At 33.9% G+C, this 19,077-nt stretch overlaps 2 protein-coding genes across 8 annotated transcripts in view; both read left to right on the plus strand.

The window, feature by feature from the left end:
• LOC111055427 (vigilin) overlaps positions 1-16,681 on the plus strand; it is a 49,419-nt gene extending 32,738 nt beyond the window's left edge. For both annotated transcript variants that reach the window (XM_039440441.1, XM_039440440.1), the window contains 7 exons: positions 84-237; positions 1,162-1,293; positions 2,297-2,490; positions 4,619-4,729; positions 6,061-6,270; positions 10,909-11,127; positions 13,651-16,681. In XM_039440441.1, coding sequence (XP_039296375.1) covers positions 84-237; positions 1,162-1,293; positions 2,297-2,490; positions 4,619-4,729; positions 6,061-6,270; positions 10,909-11,127; positions 13,651-13,992 — 1,362 coding nt within the window. In that variant the 3' untranslated portion in view covers positions 13,993-16,681. The remainder of the gene's footprint in view (positions 1-83; positions 238-1,161; positions 1,294-2,296; positions 2,491-4,618; positions 4,730-6,060; positions 6,271-10,908; positions 11,128-13,650) is intronic.
• Positions 16,682-17,628: 947 nt separating this feature from the next.
• LOC111055426 (rho GTPase-activating protein 21-B) overlaps positions 17,629-19,077 on the plus strand; it is an 87,128-nt gene continuing 85,679 nt past the window's right edge. For all 6 annotated transcript variants that reach the window (XR_005572832.1, XM_039440436.1, XM_039440435.1 and 3 more), the window contains exons 1-2: positions 17,629-17,848; positions 18,759-18,834. Coding sequence is in view for 5 of the 6 variants with exons in the window: in XM_039440436.1 (XP_039296370.1) it covers positions 18,769-18,834 (66 nt within the window). In the remaining variant the exon portion in view is untranslated. The remainder of the gene's footprint in view (positions 17,849-18,758; positions 18,835-19,077) is intronic.

Below are 19,077 nucleotides of genomic sequence, written 5' to 3' on the forward strand. Positions count from 1 at the left end.
ATGCCTGTTGTTCTATCCCGATCATATTCATATGATTTGTAATTATATCAACGAATAAATAAATAAATAACTGTGTTTTGCAGGTGACAATAGAGTGCGTGATTCCATGGCGCTACCACAAGCAGGTGATGGGAGTGAGAGGGGTGAAGGTGGGCGATATCACTGCCACCTATAATGTGCACATCAAGTTCCCCGACAACAGGGAGAGATATGCCAACGCCAGGGACCAGCATAACGGTGAGCAACTAACCACATCTGCCTCTCTTCTCTATTATTCACCGAAGCGAAGCCGACGTGTTAGGTGGGCCGTCCACTGGAACCGATTTCGGCCGAAAACTACCGAACTCGTCCGAACGATCCCCCAACAAACAAAGCTATAGATGCTCGTCCATTGCAATATGTTCATACGGCCGTCTCAGATCCGAATTGAATGGGATTTTCCGGCTCTATCCGGCCGAAGTCGAGCTGAGACAACACCATCATAACCTCAAAATTGTTTCACAGTCTTGTCTGTTTTTGTTTTTTGATCTTGTTCTCTGTTTTATAAAGTTTTAACTATGGACAATGAAAAGTTGATAAGTTTGGTTCCATTGTGGGATATGCGAGACAAAAGATATCATCGTTGTGATGTTCAAAGGAATCTGTGAACAAAGATTGCTTGATAATGAATAACTTGTTATTGTTATTTATTACCGGATTATTTATTAACTAATTTATTACCGGATAGATTGTAAAACTTTTTTCTCTATTTTTTCTGATTATTTTTTATTACTTATGCTTACTTTAAAGAACCTTTTTCTGTTCAATGATGCTCCTCTAATGCGGGCGTGACCTTGTTATCAAGGTCATTTGCATGCAGTGTTTTATTTCGTACAATGTATTTTTCTATTTCTATGATTATGTATTGAATTTCTGTTTTTTTTTGTATTTTGGGGAAATAAAATTTCTTTCTTTCCATGTATATTTCTATTTGAATTTAAATGTTTCGTATATGGTACCTAGTCAAGCAGCCTCTTTGAGGTTCGCTTAAGATAGCTTATTTATTCAATTAACATTTTTCCCTATTCTATTCTATGGACAGGACAGAGGTTGTGGTTTATAACTGCACAAGGTCTACTGTTCACAGAACTACTAGTAAATTGTAATGTGTTTGTTGTGTAGATAACTTGGAGCAGAGCCAGAATGGTGGGGGCGAGGAGCAGGGTGGTGATCAGCTGGTGAACGGTTCTGCCGCTGAGGCCGAGGAAGTCGACCCCGATGCAGTCAGGCCCGAGGACATTGTCCTCATCACAGGTAGGCTACGGAACACACCTAAATCACATCAACTGACTGGTGGTCTATTCATCCTCAAAGGTGGTGAAATTCCTTAGCAGTGTCTCGAAACGCGCGGCTATATTTTAAGCAGTCGCGTTCTTAGAGCACATAATCTTTGAATTCATTGGATTCGATACTTATTCATTAGATATGAATCGTGAAAGCATTATAGTAGCCAACACTCGTTTATTCTTTATTGATTCATTCAATAAATACATCAAAAAATGATAGAGAGAGAAGAAAAAGGTAACCTTGTGCTATTCCTCTCTCACATTTAGATAAGGTTACACATAGTCCGAACTAGGTTAAAGCTTGGGTTTCCTTTGTGCGTAAATGCCGTCGTCGACCACGACAGGGAGAGAATCTCAGATTGGGTAGATTTCAATTTGTCTACATAATCTAAAAAATTTTGTTCAATTATTATGTTTTAATGGGGCAGGTTGAGCTTATACTTTTAAATGGCGATATGTTATTATTAGAAATGTTTAATTCCCTAATAATAAAGACAAATAATGATAAGTTATTTCCACTTTTTGTGTAGTTGAGAAGTTGATATTGTGGTAATAATTATTCATATTGAATGAAAAAGACTAAGAAATTGTCAAAAACCACAGATTTATTGATACTTAGAAAGAGCGGTTCCGGTTATTACACCATATAAATTCTGCTGCTCTTGTATTTAGTTTTAGTTTATCAGAGATTGACAATGGTGTAATAACCGAAACCTGTCTTTCTAAGTGTCAATAAATCTGTGTTTTTTGACAATTTCTTAGTCTTTTTCATTCGATTTATTTGATCAGTTGTTTTAGCATACTTGAAATTTGGACAATATGAATGTGAACAATGCTTGCCGTCGTCGCATAAAGGAAAACGTACCTTTAGTCTTGTAGTTGTTCACTTGACAACATTTTCAGTCGTTAATTATTTTCATAGAGTAAGTAGATGTTTGTGAAGATGTGTTGATTGTTTGGCGTGTTGACAGGGAGAGCAGAGAAGTGTGAGCTGGCCAAACAGGCTCTACTGGACAGTGTGCCGGTGACGGAGCAGATGGAGGTGCCATTCGACTACCATCGGGCCATCATCGGCGCCAAGGGTCAGACCATCAGGGAGCTGAGTCAGCGATTCGATGTGCAGATCAGTGTGCCGCCCAGTCATCAGCGGGCTGACACCATTCAGGTATGCAAACCACCACTCCACTCCACATCTTTGGTTCAAGTTATTGGCGCGCACTTTTCTAATTAATTTCCACCAAACAGTGTCGGAGAGTAACTGCGTAAATTAACAAAGTAAAATTGAAAGTAAAATAGCGAGTGGAATTTTTGTCTTAAGGAATTTAAGTAAATTAAATAATAAGCCTCTATTGAAGTCGGTCTATTGCTTGGTGAAGTCACATATTACATATTCAGTGGCCCTATGGGGAGCTAGAGAGAGTAACCTTCAGAAAATTTACATTTGTCAAAAGAAAGCATTGCGCACTATGTTGAGGTTGCATCCACAAACACATTGTAGGGACTATTTTATTAAAATGGAGATTCTCAGTGTTCCCTGTCTCTATATTTTGGAAATGTGTGTATATATTAGAAGGTGTTCACTACAGACTATTAATGAGACGCATGAATATAATACACGGCATAAGAGTACCTTCTCGGAATATCATAAATTGACTTTGTATGAAGAAAAACCCAGTTATATTGGTAGAAAGATTTACCAAGTACTACCAATTCGGTTGCGGGAAATATTAACGATAAAAAAGTTTAAACGAAGTTTGAAATTATTTCTAAAGGAGGAATGCTTTTATAGTCTGAAGGACTATTTTGATTACTGTAATAGAGTCAAATACAAATAGTAATTATATACTAGATATAAATTTAATGAAAAATTAATGGTGTCTCGCTTTTGCTAGCACTTTGACTTGTCTGACGCCGTTGAGGCCAACCAGACGTAATATATATCTATCTATATCTATCGGAGAGTAACTGCGTAAGTTAACAAAGGACGCTGTAGTGTATTATCATAATAATTATTCCAATTACTCAATATCATTCGTTAAGAGTGGTAATTGAGTGGAATATTTCTAATTAATTTATCAATTTAAGCCATCTAAATTCGAAATTTATAGTTTTAATGTTTATTTTGGACCAAAATGTTATAAAAATTGTACACGTGAAATTCTAACCTTATCTTGGACTTTGTCATCTATAAATTTGGAAGAAAAATAGCACAAGGACTACCTTATTATTTTATCTTTCAATGTTATTACATTAGTGTCATTTGCATTGTAAATAAAATAAAATTATTAAATTTATTTCACAGATGGAAATAAATTGGTTGTTGCATTTGTTCAAATGCTAATTAGTGAATAATTATTATTAAACGGAAATTCCAATTAAATGCTGTGAATCACCCCAAAGGCTTGTGCTACTGCAAATATTAACAACAGGGTAAACAGCTAGATGGAAATTCGATGAGCGCTACTATACAAAAATATTTGCAGTAGCAGAAGTCTTCGGGGTGATTCACAGTATTTAATTGGAATTTCCGTTTAATAATAATTATTCACTAATTAGCATTTGAATAAATGCAATATCTCAGTAATATCCATCTGTAGACGGCTGGCCGCTATGGCTTCGTATTAAATGAGCGCTGCTATCCAGAGATTGTCAGTTTGGTGTAAGGGTAAGCATTCCTGACCGGCAATTAGGAGGTACTGGGTTCGATTCCCGGGCTGACAAATATTTTTTGTATAGTAGCGCTCATCGAATTTCCATCTAGCTGTTCACCCTGTTGTCAATATTTGCAGTAGCAGAAGCCTTCGGGGTGATTCACAGCATTCAATTGGAATTTTCGTTTAATAATAATTCACCAATTAATTTTATGTTTATACGTACATGATTGCCTGATTGACGGTCTGAATGACTGTGTTTATTAATATGTTTCTGTCTCTTATTCATGATTGTGCTTCTTAATTAGTTTCATGTATTTGGTAGAGAGTTAGTGGGGAGGATATTTTTAATATTGTTTCCGAAGAATGGACATTGATATGTCCAAAGCTCCGCCAATTTATGTAGATACATAACAATATAATTATTATCTATAGTTATTATATTACAAATTGCTTTTTCATATCATATACAGTTCAATAATTATTTTCTTAGTCTATACTATGTAAATTCATCTATAATTTTGCTGTATTGTAAGCTATTGTATATAAGTGTATAAGCCAGTATATTGTAATCTACATAAATAAAGTACTCAATCAATCAATCAATAATCGTATCTAATATTTATTTATTAATTAATTTAGGTGTCCGGTTCTCCAGCGAACGTGGCTCTGGCCAAAGAAGCCATCCAGGACAAAATGCTGGAGGTGGACGCTGACAATGAGGACCGCAAGAAGAAGTCTTTCGAAGTCAAGGTACCGCATCTACAACTCATTTATTGTTCACTAGAATGCAATGCAACCAGTGCTCCGCAAGGCTCTAATGGAAACTTGACAAACTGAAAGCTTTACCTACTGAATCATTTTAAATAGGCCTAAACCCTCCTCGGTAAATTAAGAATTAATTATTTAATGTCATACAAATAACGGTTAAAATTGAGCAGGCTTTTGTGCAACCGTGTTATTAGAGACTAGCAGGTAACCTGTGCTCCGCGAAACATGACAAACTGAAAACTTGACGTAATGAAATTTTGAAGAATTGAAAATAGGCCTATAACCATCCTTCGTTAATTCAGCTTATGGTAGATATATAGCTATAAATATATATAGTAATATAAATATTATATATATATATATATATATATATATATAATATATATATATATATATATAATATATATATATATATATATATATATATATATATATATATATATTATATATATATATATAGCTCATGAGTCTCAAATGCCTAGATATTTCCAAATTCCTTGAGATGTTGTGTAGTTTCCGGTCAGGAGAACATAAGTTTATCTGACCGCCATCATTTGCTAGTCCATTTAGCGTTACCCAATGTGCACAGACAGACAGACAAAGATATTTATTTCAAAAAAATGCACTTTACATACAAAGTAATAATCTTATGTACTCATTATCAATATAAAACACAACAAAGAATAAAAACAACCTCATGAATACAGTAAGCCAAATAAATCTTTAGAAAATGGTCTGCATGGGCAAAAATGCCTGTGCGCAACCAGAGTTGCATATTATAAGTTTGTTAGAGAGAAAGGAAACACTAATTTTGCTGCATTCAGAATCCTATTTAATATTATTATTATTACGTACAGAGGATTATGCACAATGGAGGCGAACTAGCCTCACACATATTTCAGTTATAAAAACTGATTGCTGGAACAATTTTGAGGTTAAAGAAGGTTAAAACTCAATTTTCAATTTTCACAGAAAGAAAACTTTTTCAAAATCATCTTCACCATTACAAATGTCTGAAATTGCTTCAATTTCTAATTTATCACATAAAAACAATCCAAATATAGAATTCATGTTTGAAATTTGCTCCCAAAAAACGTTTAGCTATGTTGCTAAGCTGGTTACTAAGATAAACTATAATATTAATGGTTAATTAGGAATCTGTATGCAAAATGTCAAGTTGATCAGTTGAGTAGTTGAGACGTGATGATGCGTCAAACGTGAATTTCGTATCCCCTACGTGTATAAGCCAGTTGTTTCCTTTATTATAGTATAGATTAATGAGTTTTGTGTGATGCATTGATTTGTTTTTGCAGCTGACAGTGTCGCAGGAATACTTCCCTAAGATCATAGGCAAGAAGGGCGCCGTGGTGAACAAGATCAGAGAGGACCACCAGGTGCAGATCATTCTGCCGGCGAGGGGTGGCGGGGAGTCCGGCGGTGACCAGGACACCATCACCATAGTCGGCTACCAAGAGAGGGCTGAAGCTGCTAGGGACGAGATTCAGAGGATTGTCGATCAGCTGGTCAGTACAGTACATTCATTAATAATTAGGCCCCATTTATCCAAGTGCATCAGCTGTAGTCTATTATTTTAGTTTATAAATAAATTGATATATTTCTTCATTTATGAGCAATATCAGAGCACCGAGCTTCACTCGTTATTTATTTGAAATTTACTTGAAATGGAATGCACATATACTTCACCTTTGCTCAAAATTAAAATATCTGACTTATATTTTCTACAAAATCAATAAAATTAAACATCCAAGTATTATTAGAAACATTTATTTTGCTTATGCACACTCTTTATTTCAATATAGCATTGAGGCATGGGGGCAGCTCAGGATACTCACTTCAATAAACTTTTTGTTCTACAGAAACATATTATCAGAGCAGCTCTGGGAAGACCGAGAATGTACCCTAGTAGACTACTATTTAAAGAGATTTACGAACATTGAGACAAACATACGTAACTAACGCAATTCTGTACATTAATAAAAACAAAGACAAATTCACTACTCGTAATACACCATATCTAATACGTCCAAATGTTTTCAATACCTACAATAACCTATTCACTAGACTTACATCTTGCAAACACCAATTGTCCTTCTATTGCCATAGAATAATAAATTGTCTACCTGAAAAATTCATTCTAAATAGAATTACTAAGTGTTTAATTTATGAAATAAGAGAGTGGGTATGTAGGAAAGTTTACTTCGGACTTGAGATTTCAGAAGATTAATTGACTTTTTGTTCTAGTGCTTACATTGTTATATTGTACATACATTTATATTGCATATTGTTTCTTCTGGTACTAATTAAATTGTCTTAGACATTCATCCTAATTACCGTTAACAATTTTCAGCTCTCTTCCAGAGCTCCAAGCATTAGCATTTCTGGGAAAGCCAATTATTTCAATAATAAAATAAAAGAAAACATTCGTTGAATATGTTTTTAAATTAATTTAGATTATAATTAGTTATAACATTATAAGAATGTTTTTGTTTCACTTGTTTGTAAAAAAAAGAATGGCAATAAATAAATAAATTGATTTATTTTTTTCAATTTTATGACCACATAGGATCACTGTAGTCTCTGGTTAGTCCTCTTTCTTCGTTTATTCGCTTCAATTCTGTTCCTTTCTTCCCAGTACCTTTTCATTCTGTCAGATCTTTCTTTTCTCAATTCATCTGAACAAACCTGTTGCCTTCTCCTAATTGTTTTTATAGATAAGATCCTCTTTCTGTCAGTGATGGTTTCCCTATAGATTTTTGTGCGATTTTTGACATCTTCAATAGTTAAATTTAGTTCCGATATGTCTTTTTTTATTTCCACAAGCCAAGGAATTGTGGCTCTGTCTGTTTTCGCACTCATGAATTTTTCAATAAGTCTTCTTAACAATCGATTCGCTGGGGTTCTGAGAATATGTCCAAGGAAAGAAATTCTCCTTTTGCGCATCGCGTCAGTTATTGGTTCAATTTCTCTATAAATCTGTTCTCTTGGAAGGAGTCTGAACTGGTTGTCAACTACATGTGTTTTGTTTATGCAGGTTCTAAGAATCCGTCTTTCAACTCTTCTTATAGTTTCTTTAATTCCATTTCCATCAATATTGAAAAGTGTTTCACTGCAATACATTGCTTATGATCTTAGAACTGCCTTGTAGTGTTTCAGTTTTGTATGAATGGAAAGACTTTTTCTCTTATAAGTGTCCCTAGTTACATGCTGTCCCTTGGAAAGCTTTGAAATTCTGGCCTTCCATGAGGCCTTCTCACTAAGATTATATGTGATCGTCTCTCCTAGATATCTAAAACTGTCCACAATATCAATAAGACTTCCGTTAATATTAATTTTATTTATACACAAAGGATCAGTTATCATGAATTTCGTTTTTTTCGTAAGAAATCTTCAGTCCGACTTTTCCTGCTATTTCTTCCAAAGATGTTATTTGTTGCCGTGCTTCTGCTACTCCATTTGCAAGGAAAACCAAATCATCTGCAAAACCCAAGCAGTTGAGTTTGATGTTGTCTTTATGATAGCCAATTTGTATGGTTTCAGGATTAATTTCTCTCCATTTCCTAATGATGAATTCTAGAGCACAGTTAAAGAGAGAGCCCATCGCCCTGTCTCAAGCCGGTTTTTATCTCAAATGCCTCAGACAGTTCTCCTCTGAACTTTATTTTTTTATTTTGTATCTGTTAAAGTTAATTCAATTATTTTGATCAACTTCGGGTTGAGACCCAAATGCCTTAAAATTTTCAGTAAAGATTGCCTATGGATGCGCTGTCATACGCTTTTTTGAAATCAATAAAAGAGAGTACTAGTTGTTTGCCTCGTTTCCTGTTATTAATTTATTTATTTATTGATAAACAAAACACAATTCTCTAAAATGATTGAAAAAGGACTAACAGCCCAAAACTGTTTTTCTCCCGAATTCAGATTGTTTACAAACAAAATAACACTCACTAATCACTTACAACTGTAAAATAATGAATCACTTTGAAAATTCTGATAAGTTATACTTTAATTTAGAATGATATGCCATGTTTTGTCAACAAATCAGATATTTTGATAAAGTTGAAAAAAATTTCCAGATAATATTTCAAAGCTATACGTCAGTTTATGAATTTCGGGGATGCGATATTTTGATTTTCCACAGAATCACTCGCTCACTTTTTCCTATCCACAGACGACGAAAGTCTCAGCTGTTTCAGCCAAGGATGAATTATCTTTCTAATGTCGTTCAGCGAGTTTTCCCAAGGATGAGACCTAGTGCAATCGAATTTTTATATCATAAACCTACTATTTTTCAAATTTCGTGAAAATCGTATTTTCGAGATACGTTGAACATAAATAACCAGATATAAAAATATAAACAGATATACAGAAAGTGTTCGCTTAATATAATAGAATAGTTTATAAATAGATATCTTTCTTGATTTATGAGCATATTATATAGATGCATAAAGGCTGATTTACACGATGTGAGTAGCTGGCATGCCAGTTTGGATATTGACTGGAAGGTCAAGGGCGACTGGCATGCCAGCTTTATTTATTTATTTATTTTTACACACACATACAAGTTTAATACAGAGATTTACAAAAAGAATACGTACAAATAACAACAACAATACACAATAAAACAAAATAAAAATAAAGTAATACTTGGTTCTTTCTGTCTGTTGTGTAGAGCGACATTATCGAATTATAATTTTGTACATGTGATATATGGAATAAGACCACCTTGAAGCGCTGAAGAATAACGGTCCTTTACACTTTTGAGCTCGGAAGCACGGTTGAAAAGATAAAAAATCTGAAACTTAGACATCGGGACTTGTAAAAAAAATCTAATTCCAAAAAATAGAAACAACTAAAAAAATTTGAAAAAAAACAACTAAAAAAAGAATCAACATGTGATACCTGAAATAATACTGCTTTGAAGAGCTGAGAAGAATGAGCCCAATTCGAACCAGATCTGATAAAGTATTGAAAACTTGGGTTGATTTTTAGGGTGAAATTTATTTATTTATACGTGGATACAATAACAAATCATATAAATATGATTGAGAAGGAACAACAGGCTTGGCCCAAAACAATTCCATTCCCAAATTTTGATTACATGTCCAAAAAAAAGGTTATGTTTCTTCTGTGAGAAGTTCAAGCTCAACTTTCGTCCAAAAATAAATATGAGATGCAAATTTTAAATTTAGAAAAATTAAAACACCAAATTATAGTTAAATATTACACTTAATTATCACTGCACATTGTATTAATTAAGTTATTTTATGAATTTTGAAGACAAAAATACACACAAATTCTCACTAAGAACAGCTGAAGAAATTTCCGAATAAAGTGCATCTTGAAACGGGGATGAATTGAAAAATTTTGAATACATACGTTTCAGCGCCTTGTTTCAAAGTACTTGTATACCAAATTTTATCCAAATCGGGCAATAACTGCGACTGTAACTGCGGTACAAACAAACAGACAAACACCGATTGACTTGAAACATAGAATTCGCTTCGCTGATTCAATTAGGTGGAGTAAGGAGTTGAGACGACTCATGGTACTGTGGTACTGTGGTTGGCCACAGATATGTGCTTAGTATTGAAACGATGTGTGTGCTGATTACAGGACAGCATGGCTTAGTATTGAAACGATGAGTGTGCTGATTACAGGACAGCATGGCTTAGTATTGAAACGATGAGTGTGCTGATAACAGGACAGCATGGCTTAGTATTGAAACGATGTGTGTGCTGATTACAGGACAGCATGGCTTAGTATTGAAACGATGAGTGTGCTGATTACAGGACAGCATGGCTTAGTATTGAAACGATGAGTGTGCTGATAACAGGACAGCATGGCTTAGTATTGAAACGATGTGTGTGCTGATTACAGGACAGCATGCTTAGTATTGAAACGATGAGTGTGCTGATTACAGGACAGCATGGCTTAGTATTGAAACGATGTGTGTGCTGATTACAGGACAGCATGGCTTAGTATTGAAACGATGTGTGTGCTGATTACAGGACAGCATGGCTTAGTATTGAAACGATGTGTGTGCTGATTACAGGACAGCATGGCTTAGTATTGAAACGATGTGTGTGCTGATTACAGGACAGCATGGCTTAGTATTGAAACGATGTGTGTGCTGATTACAGGACAGTATGATCCGCGAAGAGGTGTCGGTTGACGCGCGCATTCACCCGCGCCTCATTGGAACGAGAGGTCGCAGCATTCGCCAGCTGATGTCGCAGTTCCAGGTGGAGGTGAAGTTCGCCAAGGCCAGTGACCCCGACCCCAACATTGTCGTCATCGCCGGCCAACAGGACAACGTCGACAACGCCCGAGAGAGGCTGCTCGAGCTGGCTGAAGACTATGTGAGTTCTCTGTCTGCTCCATTACATTAATTAAGTGTAGTTGACAAGTTGATATTGTGCTAATTATTCATATTGAATGAAAAAGACTAAGAAATTGTCAAAAAACACAGATTTATTGATACTCAGTTTCTCAGAAATTGACAATGGTGTAATAACCGAAACCGGTCTTTCTAAGTATCAATAAATCTGTGGTTTTTTGACAATTTCTTAGTCTTTTTCATTCAATAAGTGAGGTATATTGTAATCAATAATCAATAATAATCAATAATCTTTATTCTTGTCATCGAACATTACAAATGTTATAAACAAACGTCATGTGGAGATAAAACATAGCATTGCATATACTAACAATATATCGTACCGCTAATACATATATACATAACATTAAACATGTACACATATGTATACATATATACATATACAAATATAATATAAAACAGTCAGATGCTAACTTCATGACTTAGGTATTCGTCAATTGTATAAAAAGCCTGTTTTTTGAGCCATTGTGCTACTGTAGTTATGATTTTTTTTGTGGTAAATTTTTTATTCTTGTCGGTAATTTATTGAATAAGTATTGTTGATACATATAGCTTTTGAATGTTTTTTGCAGTCTGATGTATGGGGTAATTAGGTTATTCCTATTTCTAGTTCTATGTTCATGCTTATGGCCATGTCTTGTTGATAGAGTTATGTTTTTTTTTAACATGGACCAGGTTACAATAAATGTACATTGAAGGGAGAGTCATGATTCCAAGCTCGATAAAACTATTTTTACAGCTTTCAACACTCCTTAGACCAACAATGCAGCGAATTGCTTTTTTTTGCCAAATAAATGCCTTCTTCATATCACTTGAGTTACCCCAAAGACGGAGCCAATAATTGAGATGGAAATGAAACAAACCATAGTAAGTCAGAATAAGTACCTCCCTACTGACACAACATTTTAGTTTTCTTAGTAGGTACATAACTCTGGACAGTTTCTTACACAGATACTCTATGTGGCTACTCCGGTATACTCTGTGGCTACTTCTGTATACAGAAGCAAGAGTAAAATGGAATGACTGTTGAACGTAATTACAAGTTAAATGCTGTCAACCACTCCGAAGACTTGCGCTAATGCAAATATTGACAGCTGGATGAACAGCTAGAAGCTATTATTTGCAGGTTTAATTGAACCTGCTCCTCCTGATTGCCATGCTTAAACCAAATACACCCTGGTTTTCACTAGTAGAGTTAGTGGTCAAGTAACTGGCTTACTAAATCTACTCTACTAACTTGTTTGAGTAACTGTTTCCACAACGATTGAGAATAGTAGGTGAAGTGTGTTGCCAAGTGAACACAACTAATGTGCGAGATAAATTACTTTTAACATGAAGAGGAGAAACCCAATTCTCCCTCCACTGTTTGTAGCATAGTCACAGACGGACATCCTGCGCACAATTGGATGCGCCGTGTCATTTCGCTTCAGGTTCTTGTGATGAACACATCTCCGTAACATACACAAACATATCACTTTGGAACATTGCCAGTGGAGGGGAGCGAAGCGCTACAAAGCTCTCTCACACAGACACAAAAGAAGGAGAATGCTGCTAGGTGGTGGGAGAGATTAGTGGAGGATAGAGCATCGGACCTCTCCGTCTTTGAGAAAGAGCCGAGTTAAAAGAAATTTATCTCGCACTTTAACCTTAAAATGTCAATACAGAACATTCATTATTGCCGTTCAGCCACAAACGTTTCACAAAAAGCATTAATATAATTATGCGGCTGATATTTTGCTTGCAGAGATAACTGCGGCTATTGAAGAATAAGAAAATAAAATTAAACTTGATAGTCTATTGCACGACTCTACTCTACTAGCTCGAGACTGTTTTTATTAGTAGTGGTAGAGTAGAGTGAGAAGCGGTGGTGGGGGAAGGCAAGTGGTAGAGTGCTATCCCACTCTACTCTACTAAAAACTAGTACTCTACCATGAACGTTTTCAGATAACTCTACCACTAACTCTACTAATGAAAACCCGGCTTTAGTGCTGAAAGTCGAGTGATGAAATAAATAATAAGTAATGTTGGAACACGCATATCGACGCATATGAGGCACTAATCTTCAATAGCAACTCACTATGCTATGCTATGGAATATGATTGGTTCTATAATTTATAGATGAATCTGTCAGCTGTACTTTCAGAATATTAAGTTTGTTTTTTTGGTCCTGCAAAATTATTTCTTTAATTATGTGAATATTTCCTATTTTAGTGATAATAATGTGAAATATTTCTTCTATGTTTGGTTTTGAAACATCTAAATTTAAAAATCTACTTGTGAGAATAATTGAGGACTGAAAATTTTGTGAATTGAATTACTACAAGACTTGACCTATTTGGGACTATGTGTAACCTTATCTAAATTTGGAAGAGGACTAGCACAAGGTTACCTTATTTTTTTCTGTCCCTATCATTGTTGATGATTCACTTATTGTATGAATGAATAAAGAATAACGATGTGCTATAATGTTGTGTGTGTTGTGTAGATGCAAGACATAGACGAGTACGAGTTTGAGCAGAGCTTCCGACCGAGCCACACGACAGAGGGCACCAACCCGTTCGACTCGCTCAACTTCAACAGCAACCAGGCGGCCGACACCAGCAACACCACCACCGCCGGCACCACCAACAGTCCACCACCCGGTGGCCAGGGACACCACAACACCTCCAACCACCACGAGGGCGGCGGCGGGGGTGGGTTCGTGGTGAAGGGTGCGCCCTGGGAGCAGAAGGCACCCGACACCGCCAGTACTGCCGATTTCCCCAGCTTTGGGGGTGCGGCACCCTCCCACGGCGGGTCCCAGGTCTCCTGGGGGCCTAGGCGTTGAAAAACACCCCTGGCTGCTCCTCAAAGGACGCCAATCATCATCATCTCACACTGGGTACTAAAATCATAGTAAATTTTGAGTTTACTGGGGTTCATAAACCCCATTGTTTCCTCGTAAAAACACAAACGTTTTCAATAAGTTTCGATTTGTCGGGGGTTCATTAACCCCCATTTTTCCCCTAAAACACATGAATAAAATTTGAGTTTACTGGGGTTCATAAACCTCATTGTTTCCTCGTAAAAACACAAACGTTTTCAATAAATTACGATTTGTCAGGGATTAACCCCATTTCCCCCTAAAAACACATAAATAGAAATAAACCATAAAAACAATCATTCAAAGAATATTGAAAACAAATTAATTAAATGATTTAAATCTGTCGGGGTTTATAACCCCAATTGTTTCCATTTTTTTTGTCTTTGAAGAAAGTCAAATGAATTTGAGTTGTTTTCGGTTTATAAAACCTTATTTTCTCCCCTAAAAACACATTAATTAAAGCAAAAACCATAAAAACAATAATTCAAAGAATATTGAAAACAAATGATTTAAATTTGTCGGGGCTTATAACCCCATTGTTTTCCCCCTGAAATGCATAAATTTGAAAATAAAACAAATAAGATTATGATTTCTAATTGTCTGGGACTTATAAACCCCCATTGTTTTCCGTTGATACTGTGAATACTTCTTATTTGAAAATATAAAATAATAATTTGTAGTTTAAATGTTTGAAATTTCCTTAAATCAACTGCCTGGGGCCTATGAATGAACCCCTCTACCCCAGCTGAATTAGTAATGATTACTTCTGTTTCATTAGTTTCCGAATAAATTGATAATAATTTAATTTTTCGCTTCAAGTTGTTGAAATTCCTCTACTTGAGGAAACTAAAGACCTCGTAAATTTATTGATAGTTTCATACCGTTTGATGATTTGCTCAATATCTTTGAAGGAGCCTAAATTGATATTTTGATTGATATTATCAGTTATTATGTAAATTTTATCAGGATTGTTCTAATTTGAATTTCCCCTCTACTATTTCTAAGTGTAGCATCTTTGAAAATTCAAATATTATGAGATATTCTTAAGGTCTTTCAATGTTTTGAAATTATTCCCCAAATATTGTATTAAATAATAATAATTCTGTTCCTTGGTACTAAATGATTGTATCTCAATTGTTTCTAGTTAGCTGCTGTTTTGTGTCGAGAAATTCAGAAAATAAGAAAAAAATTGAGAAAATTGGAGGAAAAGTTTTTGTTAGCTCGAGAGAGGAAAAAGAAAACTTCATTGTTTAGGTAATTATGTGTGCTATAAATTATCAATATTATTAGTTTAATGAATTTATGAAATTTTGTTTCATAAACATAATTATTGTTTATAGTAGTTGAAATTTGTTCTTATAAACGTCTATTATTGTTAGGATGTAATTTTCTGTTGCAAAATTTTAATCTCAAATTGGAAAAATTGCCTCATGTGTGCTATTATACTAAGCAGTGCTGCTGTCCTAAAATCATTTCATACTGTATTTATTAAAAAAAGAAGATATTATTTTTGTCAAATGCAAGAAAATGGTGCAATGTGTTTTTAATTATCATACTCAAATTAGAAATTCAGTCCCTTTCCGTTTTAAAACCTATTAGAAGTAAATGCAATTTTAATGTTCTCCCTCCCCCAGTTGTGATAGTAGTGCAATATAAATTTATGGTTTTCAAATGGGTAATAGCTTACAGTCATTCAGTTCTCAGCATTCATAGTGGAAATTGCGAAATTACTAACCTTTTGGAAAACATAGATTGAAACTGATCACTGTTGAAGATCGATGTCTTATATTTTTGTATTAGTTTGTGTTTTGTCATTTATATTTGTAATATTAATTTAAACTATCATTGTGTAATTTGTCTCAGTCCTACATCAAGTGCCGTACAATGGTGCTTAATAGAATTGTTTAAAAAATAGAGATTCCAAAAACAGTAGAATATTTCTGTTATTATGTTATCATCGTAATATTTTTTGTTTTCTGTTATATTTTTGTTTTCAAATATTTTATCAATCGCCAATCTTTATGTAATCGTCATTACATCATGAAGGTTTTGTTTTGTCCAAAATGCTAACAAAAAAAGATGAATAATATTGTACATTTACATAGAGACTGAGGAAATTTTATTACGATATTGTATTATAATAAGTAAATATTTATATAGCTATAAACAAACATATATATTATATATGGAAAAGTATATTATATCATCATGGAATGTTGTTGCATTAAAATGGAACTAGCAAAGCATGCTACTTTCTGTTCAACATTTATTGTAATAAAGGATGTGCTGCATGCAACTTTGTGTTGCAAGTCACTTTCTGTGCATAATCTTGTAATAAAATTCAATGAGAACGAAGGTAGAGTCTGCCATAATGTATAGTAATTTTGTACAGAGAAGAGAGAAGGAAAATGTCAGAGTTTTCCATGTCTTGTTGTTGATTATGTTTCAAGAAACATTGAAGAAAAATGTCGTTTTTATCAAATAATATCCAGTTTACAAAGAGAGTAATGGAGTTTATAGTTTAACAGAGGATGTCATACTTTAATAACAGTGAAAAATGTTATTTATTCTGTTTTTCTATGAAGTTGAACAACATCTACTGTATTGTGCGATTTTGTACGCCAATAATAAAGAGATACGATCTGTAAAACTATTTTCATTTGTTTTATTTTCTGTTCTTTCCGTTCATTTTCCATTTTTGTTTCATTTTATGTTTGTCTACCTGGTGCCTTAGACCTTTATGTTTGTCTACCTGGTGCCTTAGACCTTTGGAAAATTGAGAGTTGAAAGAGGCTGTATTTTGGTTTTATTTTCTGTTTCATTTTATTTTTGTCTACCTGGAAAATAGACGATAGATTAAAAGAGGCTGTAGCAGTTTAATTAAATAAATAGTTTATTGCTCAAAAAATGAGATAGTGTGTGCTTTCTATGTAAAAAGAAATGAGGCTTTTGTGAGCTGAAGGTAAGTCTATAATATTATAGATAGGGAATTGAGTTAAGATGTAAAAGTGGAATAATGTAAATTTATGATATAATCCTAAAAAATTGAAATATTCAGGTTTATCTTCTCTTATTTCAAAGTTGAATTAAGAGTTAAGGAGCTTTGAATAAACCCTTCAATAATAAATTTGATGTTAATAAAACTTAATTCAATTTTAAATATTAGTTATATGGTTAATGAATATTTTGAAATTCCCACCTCACTTTATATGGTATGGTACCAACCAAACAGATCAAATATACCCGTTAATCTACCACCATAGTCCAAGTGATTTCCCAAATCATAAAATATTGTGATATTCGAAAATAAATGGTTAAAACCCTCTTAGAATAATCGATTAAATGTTTATTCAATCATTTTAAATTCTTTACACATCTGAAATTAGAAATCGTGCATTTTATACTCGAAAATGTTGAATCCTCATTCTGTGATTGTTATGGGAATCATATTGTTTTCAATAATTTTTAAAGTAACTCAAACATTTATTGATTTATTCTGAAATGTTAATTAAAACAAGAAATATTTGTGAATATACATTAAAATTGGAAAGTGAAATCTGGAGCGAAGTCTGCTTTTTGTCGCGTTGTTGTGGCAGCATTGCGACGGCCATGTTTATATTTCTTCTGCATAACTGTAAAGTGAAGTGAAGTGGAACTTGGTTCGTTTTCTAGATGTATTCTGGTGTAATTTACGATGGTGGTTTTCGTTACAGTGCAATTTTCAAGATGAAATACATTCTGGTATTTGACAAAATCAACAACTGCCATAATGTCAGCGAGGGATTGGAAATACCATCAAATATGTTGGCCAGCTCTCTAGGTAAGCAGTAAGCAGCTCGCTCATTAGCGATAGTGGCCTTCCTAATAGCCTAGTTTCTGCTTACAATCTAATTTACACTCAATTCTCAATGCTAAACTCACCAATTTCAACAAAAAATTCACATCTTTCCCTGTTTTGAATCCCAAATTTCAAACTGCTAACAAAACCTGTCATTCGATACTTGAAACCAATCCAAATATTAAATGTCAACCTAAATTCTACTGATAATTTTGTAGCAATCTCTGTAACTAGAGCTTGCAGTCCCGTATTCTATTACAAACCTCTATCTACAAAATTTATGTTTATTTTAATAGAAATTTATCATTATATTTTTCCAAATTCTGTTTTAAATTTACAAATCACCAATGTTTTTGTCAATCTATATATCATTGACAGCATATTCAACTTAAAGATTTGTTGTTGAACCAATTATTTTCAACAATGTCTGTATGAACAAATACCCAGCAAAGTAGTACTAGCAAATTATGTAGGCTACTAAATGTCAACATAACCTTACCAAAGATATGTTATAAATACCGGTACTGAGAGTTGATTTATAGTAAGATAATTATATAATAGCCTAACTAGAAATATTTTAGGCAATACCATATAATAATTTTAATATAAGCAGTACCTATTCAGTTCAATGGGTAGTTATTTGACATATTTTTGAAGTAAATACGTAGATCTCTAATAAACACTTAAATGTCAACATAACCTTACCTATGAAGCAAAATATTTTTAACCTAAATTATTACTAACCTATATCTGGGAGGATTCTAAATGAGACCATTAAGCATTTTGTTATTTCCAGCTATTGACCAGCATTATTGACATTTTTTGTTGTTCTAAGTGGTTGTTTAATTTGTAAGTGGGAAGTAAAAATGTTTTTTTTTTGTTTGATTTGCAGCAAAAGCATAATGTCTGAAGAAGATTCGTCTTCAGCATCTGGAAATGCTTGTTCTACATCTCCATCCGTTCAGCAGGTTAGTTTTAGATGAGACATCAATTTAATTATTATACATTTTAATTTTTGCTTAATTATTCTCAGGTTATTTCTTATGGTAAATTTAAATATCGTTAATTTGTACTATGGTTGTCAGTTGAAAAATACATTGGTAACTAGTTTTAATATTGCTTTATTAATCCACGGACATTAAATATTTTTGCATGCCAAAATGTAGGTAGTTAGGCTACCTACATTATTTACTGTAAAAATCAATATTTAT

This window comes from Nilaparvata lugens, chromosome 14 (assembly GCF_014356525.2).
Source record: "Nilaparvata lugens isolate BPH chromosome 14, ASM1435652v1, whole genome shotgun sequence".
Taxonomy (NCBI): Eukaryota; Metazoa; Arthropoda; class Insecta; order Hemiptera; family Delphacidae; genus Nilaparvata; species Nilaparvata lugens.